The 7,643-nt window shown below is 44.2% G+C and overlaps 1 protein-coding gene across 1 annotated transcript; it reads left to right on the top strand.

The window, feature by feature from the left end:
* The first annotated feature begins 2,227 nt into the window (after positions 1-2,227).
* LOC124277821 lies at positions 2,228-5,631 on the top strand. The gene is made up of 4 exons (XM_046713534.1): positions 2,228-2,436; positions 3,710-3,776; positions 4,349-4,410; positions 4,958-5,631. Exons 1-4 carry the CDS (start codon positions 2,231-2,233, stop codon positions 5,052-5,054), a joined length of 432 nt encoding a protein of 143 aa, XP_046569490.1. The 5' UTR covers positions 2,228-2,230; the 3' UTR covers positions 5,055-5,631.
* Positions 5,632-7,643: the final 2,012 nt, after the last annotated feature.

Raw genomic sequence — 7,643 nt, 5'->3', positions numbered from 1 at the left:
CGTGAAACTAGAGATACCCGCCGACAACTTGCCCGAGATGATACCCGACGCATGGATCGCCGTTCTGTCTCCCTTGAAAGACGTGAAACTAGAGATACCCGCCGACAACTTGCCCGAGATGATACCCGACGCATGGATCGCCGTTCTGTCTCCCTTGAAAGACGTGAAACTAGAGATACCCGCCGACAACTTGCCCGAGATGATACCCGACGCATGGATCGCCGTTCTGTCTCCCTTGAAAGACGTGAAGCTAGAGATACCCGCCGACAACTTGCCCGAGATGATACCCGACGCATGGATCGCCGTTCTGTCTCCCTTTGAAAGACGTGAAGTGAGAGATACCCGCCGACAACTTGCCCGAGATGATACCCGACGCATGGATCGCCGCTCTGTCTCCCTTGAAAGACGTGAAACTTGAGATAGACAACTTGTGAGATGATACCCGACGCATGGATCGCCGTTCTGTCTCCCGAAAGACAACTAGAGATACCCGCAGACAACTTGCCCGAGATGATACCCGACGCATGGATCGCCGTTCTGTCTCCCTTGAAAGACGTGAAACTAGAGATACCCGCCGACAACTTGCCCGAGATGATACCCGACGCATGGATCGCCGCTCTGTCTCCCTTGAAAGACGTGAAACTAGAGATACCCGCCGACAACTTGCCCGAGATGATACCCGACGCATGGATCGCCGTTCTGTCTCCCTTGAACGACGTGAAACTAGAGATACCCGCAGACAACTTGCTCAAGATGATACCCGACGCATGGATCGCCGTTCTGTCTCCCTTGAAAGACGTGAAACTAGAGATACCCGCCGACAACTTGCCCGAGATGATACCCGACGCATGGATCGCCGCTGTCTCCCTTTGAAAGACGCGAAGTGAGAGATACCCGCAGACAACTTGCCCGAGATGATACCCGACGCATGGATCGCCGTTCTGTCTCCCTTGAAAGACGTGAAACTAGAGATACCCGCAGACAACTTGCCCGAGATGATACCCGACGCATGGATCGCCGCTCTGTCTCCCTTGACAGAAGTGAAACTAGTGATACCCGCAGACAACTTGCCCGAGATGATACCCGACGCATGGATCGCCGTTCTGTCTCCCTTGAAAGACGTGAAACTAGAGATACCCGCAGACAACTTGCCCGAGATGATACCCGACGCATGGATCGCCGCTCTGTCTCCCTTGAAAGACGTGAAACTAGAGATACCCGCAGACAACTTGCCCGAGATGATACCCGACGCATGGATCGCCGTTCTGTCTCCCTTGAAAGACGTGAAACTAGAGATACCCGCAGACAACTTGCCCGAGATGATACCCGACGCATGGATCGCCGCTCTGTCTCCCTTGAAAGACGTGAAGTAAGAGATACCCGCAGACAACTTGCCCGAGATGATACCCGACGCATGGATCGCCGTTCGGTCTCCCTTGAAAGACGTGAAACTAGAGATACCCGCAGACAACTTGCCCGAGATGATACCCGACGCATTGATCGCCGTTCTGTCTCCCTTGAAAGACGTGAAACTAGAGATACCCGCAGACAACTTGCCCGAGATGATACCCGACGCATTGATCGCCGTTCTGTCTCCCTTGAAAAACGTGAAACTAGAGATACCCGTCGACAACTTGCCCGAGATGATACCCGACGCATGGATCGCCGCTCTGTCTCCCTTGAAAGACGTGAAACTAGAGATACCCGCCGACAACTTGCCCGAGATGATACCCGACGCATGGATCGCCGCTCTGTCTCCCTTGAAAGAAGTGAAACTAGAGATACCCGCAGACAACTTGCCCGAGATGATACCCGACGCATTGATCGCCGCTCTGTCTCCCTTGAAAGACGTGAAACTAGAGATACCCGTCGACAACTTGCCCGAGATGATATCCGACGCATGGATCGCCGCTCTGTCTCCCTTGAACGACGTGAAACTAGAGATACCCGCAGACAACTTGCCCGAGATGATACCCGACGCATGGATCGCCGTTCTGTCTCCCTTGAAAGACGTGAAACTAGAGATACCCGTCGACAACTTGCCCGAGATGATACCCGACGCATGGATCGCCGTTCTGTCTCCCTTGAAAGACGTGAAACTAGAGATACCCGCCGACAACTTGCCCGAGATGATACCCGACGCATGGATCGCCGTTCTGTCTCCCTTGAAAGACGTGAAACTAGAGATACCCGCCGACAACTTGCCCGAGATGATACCCGACGTGTAACCATGGATACTCGCCGAACACAATCCAGTGGTTTCCGAAGTCATGGGTTAGTCCGTGTCTCCGTCCAAAAAGGCATTTCCAGAGCCCGTCCCTCCCATCGAATTTCCACCATAAAGAAAAGCTCGGCTGAATCACTGTCTACACTACAACCCGTCCAGAAACATCTAACCGCATCTCTACCACTTCATCAAGGAAAAGACACAAACACGTGAGTAAACGTTCCAGAAACCTGTCACTTGGATAATGTGAATGAATGAAGTGAGTTCGACAATCTGGTTCCACCAAGCACCTGTGCGGAAAGATGAGAGGATGACAATGACCCTTTAGCTAGCTGAAAATGACAAAGTTCAGTCACTTAAATAGTAAAACGACTGCGAGTTAGCCTTGTTTCTATCTGCTGATGCCAGTTGTGATAAAGGGTTAATTAATTAAAGAGACCAAATTTAACATTTAAGTTTGTGAATCTCTGGGAGCAAGTTATCACTGTCTTTACCAAATTCTTTCTAACTTCTTTCCTTGCAAGAAAATTGGATTGGATTCGAAAACCTCTCGGAATAGTGTGTAAGAGTTCCATGCCAACGATCCCATGCAGATCCTGGTCAAAATTGGTCTTCAGCAATCCATGCTTGCCGTAGGGTCGGTTTTCAGGCTCCCTTATGTGGTTGACACAAGTTATTGTACCCCAGTTGTGTAGATCGATGCCCATGCTGTCAATCAATAATAGGGGCGGTGGGGTAGCCTAGTGGTTAAAGCGTTCGCTCTTAACGCCGAAGACCCGGGTTCGATTCCCCACATTGGTACAATGTGTGAAGCCCATTTCTGGTGTCCCCAGCCGTGATATTGCTGGAATATTGCTAAAAAGCGGCGTAAAACCATACTCACTCACTCAATCAATCAATAATAGAAATGAAAGACATAATGTATCGCCGTCAGTGGAATTGCTCCTATTAATTATTTTAGTTCGATCATTATGATCATTCATTGTTTGTCATTGTCATTTCCACCAGGACAGCTTGTGTAGTCTAATGTTTGCCCGTGGAACGGACGGTCGGTTTGTTGATGTCCTGTCCGAGTCATTCCAAAATATTTTAATACAAGCTGCTTGTTTTTACCCTGCCTTGTGTTCTGCCTTAAAGGGATAAAAAAGCACTGGTTGGGGTATCCGTGTAATACTGAAAGACAGCATCACGTTGGCTCAGCTCAGTAAAATCGGACAAAGTCTAGTAGCCATACCAACATGTATTTCGGTAAAATGTATTGAGAGGCGATGAGGTAGCCTAGTGGATAAAGCATTCGCTCCTCACGCTGAATAACTGGGTTCGATTCCCCAAGTGGGTACAAGGTGTGAAGCCCATTTCTGGCGTCCTCTGCCGTGATATTCCTACAATATTGCTAAACTCGGCGTAAAACCACGGCGTACAATCATCTCGAAATCTAATTTAATCTCATCTCATTTCTGTAATGTATGTTTACATTTTCAGCGAGATCGATGCCACTGTGAAGGGAAACAGCTACTTCGGGCATCACTGCTTACCTTCCATCCTCCAGGTACACATTCAAATAGTCAAGTCAATAACATAATATTCAGTCACAACGTGTGTTTGCCCTCCTGCAAAGTGGGTAATTTCCTCAGAGTACAATGAGGCCCCTTTTCATGCTGGACGGAGTACACCTTTGTATTGTTTCCTTAATTACACCAATACCTCATATAAGGTTATTTTCAATGATAGATGAAACCCAGGTCAAACAATTTAAATTCTAAAAATTCCTAAAAATTTGTAACGGTATTGTCCAGTAAACATTACTATTGGCCTAAATAAATAAATAAATAAATAAATAAATAAATAAATAAATAAATAAATAAATAAATAAAATAAATAAATAAATAAATAAATAAATAAATAAATAAATAAATAAATAAATAAATAAATAAATAAATAAATAAATAAATAAATAAATAAACAAACAAATAAAATAAACATTCGTACAAAAATATCGGTTTTCTTTGATCCACTGAAAGACACAAAATGTAAACGGGAGTATAACATACAATTATCTTTGCATGAAATAGCAGACCTTGTTATGATCAACAAATAATGAGTTTATTAATCATGTTTCAGAAAACCCAGGAGACTATTCTGTCATCATCATTATTTACCTCACTGAAAGGCAAAGAGAACATGTAAGTATTATACCGATATTAATTTGCAGAGTTTTGCTTTATCCGTGTTAATTGGTATATATGTTTTCACGTGTTTTTAACAGAGACAAAAGAGTTGAGATATGATTGATGAAACATTAAACTATATATTTCAAAAGGAAATTTACATGATAAGGTGATCGAGTGATAAACATGACGGTTTCCAATGTAAAACACGTAATAAATTCAATTTTTTTTAAACATTTAAAGTTTTTACCTCAGAGCAACATCGAGGCCAATGGTCTCTGACTAAATGAATGAATGCTTTCTGGATGTCATATGTATAATGTTGATTAAGTATTTGATCCAAGACGCGTGTAACTTTCTAAGGTGTCTTAGACAATCGGTATTTTGTACACATTCGTCTGAACAGGGCAGGTTGTTAACAGAAGGATATTTGTAAATGATTCGAGCACTTTACGTTCAAATTACATAACAGTTTGTTTCAAGTTTGAAACACCCTTTCAAAACTCGTTCCTCCATAACGAATTAATATTTTGTCATTAATTCACTCTCTCTATTATTTCAGGTTGCCAGGCAATGACTCCATTGCACGCGCTGTTATTCTTGGAATGGTTGGTCTCCTAGCAACAGGTTCCGGAAAACGTAACAAAATGGAAGCGTGAGGAATAATCCGTGACCAAAAGACGTAGGGTCTGTCTTTGTGCATGGTGATATTTATAGACACTGTGTATTTCGATACACGTTGCGATCCACCAACCCGCAGGCAGTGACGTCATACCTAGAGACTTCATTATCCATTCTCATGTTCACAGAAGTAATATTGACACGAAAATGTAAGTCTCCACTGCCATGCAACATTTCTTACTGCTGATGTCAATAAAATACTTAGACGTTGAAGAGCACCATGTGATTGTCTATAGTACAATTCGAGTGGTATTCACAAAGTACAAAAATATTATTTTTTACATCTTTCATGAATACATGTATTTTTTTTAAAAGGATGAAATGCTAACCAATTACAAGATTAGATTTATCACTTAATGAGGTAATAACGGCATTTTCCGCTTCAAAACCGCCTCGTTGAATATGATGCTTTATGCACAAATGTTCACTGGACATATATATGATACCAATATTGGCTTTCCTCTTGGGAAGAAGTCGTGAATACTGCGTGTACATAGCTATTCCCTATCCTTAGTATACATCTGTATATACAACGTAATAAAATGTCTCAGATTCCCTTTGCATTTCCTCATTTTAGAATACATACAGTACATGTGAAGATCCGGGTTAGTATTGGTCTTCAAAAACGGGATCGCATGATCAGGCTCGCTGACTTGTCATCGTATCCAAATTACTTTCCCCCGGTTAGCCGTGAAGGTCCGGGTTAGAATATTTATCTTCAGTAACCCATGGTTGTCGTAAGAGGCGACTAACGGGATCGGGTGGTCAGGCTTGCTGACTTGCTTGACACATGTCATCGATTCCCAATTGCTCAGATCGATGCTCATGCTGTTGATCACTGGATTGTCTGGTCCAGACTCGATTATTTACAGACCGCCATCATGTAGCTGGGATATATAGGCGTTAAACAGCAATAAAAATATCCTTAATTAGCTGGAATATAGCTCAGAGCTTCGTTAAACCCTCTCAGCCATGACTTAAGGACTGGCACCAAATTTCGCTCAGTTCACGCACGGTCTCACTAACGCAGCGCCCAAGCGAGCTACATGGCGGCGGTCTGTAAATAATCGAGTCTGGACCAGACAATCCAGGGATCAACAGCATGAGCATCGATCAATTGGGATACGATGACATGTGTCAACCAAGTCAGCGAGCCTGACCACCGATCCCGTTAGTCGCCTCTTACGACAAGCATGGGTTACTGAAGATCAATATTCTAACCCGGACATTCACGGGTAACGGGGATAGTGAGTGAGTGAGTTTAGTTTTACACCGCACTCAGCACTATTCCAGCTATATGGCGGCGGTCTGTAAACAATCGAGTCTGGACCAGACAATCCAGGGATCAACAGCATTAGCATCGATCTGCGCAATTGGGAACCGATGACATGTGTCAACCAAGTCAGCGAGCCTGACCACCCGATCCCGTTAGTCGCCTCTTACGACAAGCATGGGTTACAGAAGATCAATATTCTAACCCGGACCTTCACGGGTAACGGGGGAAAGTGAGTGAGTGAGTTTAGTTTTACGCCGCACTCAGCAATATTCCAGCTATATGGCGGCGGTCTGTAAACAATCGAGTCTGGACCAGACAATCAATGGATCAACAGCATTAGCATCGATCTGCACAATTGGGAACCGATGACATGTGTCAAGCAAGTCAGCGAGCCTGACCACCCGATCCCGTTAGTCGCCTCTTACGACAAGCATGGGCTACTGAAGATCAATATTCTAACCCGGACCTTCACGGGTAACGGGGAAATATTCCAGCTATATGGCGGCGGTCTGTAAACAATCGAGTCTGGACCAGACAATCAATGGATCAACAGCATTAGCATCGATCTGCACAATTGGGAACCGATGACATGTGTCAAGCAAGTCAGCGAGCCTGACCACCCGATCCCGTTAGTCGCCTCTTACGACAAGCATGGGCTACTGAAAATCAATATTTTAGCCCGGACCTTTACGGGTCAACCGGAGAAAGTATGAAAGTAAACTGATTTTAAGGAACATCCGAATATATAAGCATCAGGCAGTCGATGAGGAGACGGTGTTTGGCAGTGGTGAATGGGCGGGGCGGCCATACACGATATTGAACTGAGAAATTACGCATTTTTTATTCTTGTGACTTGACATTCTGTATACCCATGTTTTGGAACGGCGGTGTAGCCTCATGGAAGTGATTATGGCACTGTCAGTGTATCGAGTACATCACACAGATCTCAGCAATGAAATAATAACAATTTAACCATCTTACCATCTCTTGTTCTTTTATAGTGCCCTGAAGAAAGAATGTGAAGTTTCTTTTTTTGACTCAGTATATTTTGCCATACATTGCATGAACAATTAACAATAGTTCTATAAAATAATCTAGTTTTCTTTATGGGTATTTTATCCATCATTACAACCCGAATGCTGCTTTTGATGGTAACTTTGAGAACAATAGGAGCATTGACATCGGATGAAGAATCTGAAATTTGGTGAGATTGATAGCGAATGGAGCACACTGGCTTCAATATACGTAGTCACCGACACTATCGATTTGTTTTGTACAACGGCATCCTGGT

This window comes from Haliotis rubra, unplaced genomic scaffold (genome assembly GCF_003918875.1).
Source record: "Haliotis rubra isolate DU_JTF1 unplaced genomic scaffold, ASM391887v1 Scf228, whole genome shotgun sequence".
NCBI lineage: Eukaryota > Metazoa > Mollusca > Gastropoda > Lepetellida > Haliotidae > Haliotis > Haliotis rubra.
Note: the sequence above shows the minus strand (reverse complement) of the source record. Positions and strands in the feature narration are given on the sequence as shown.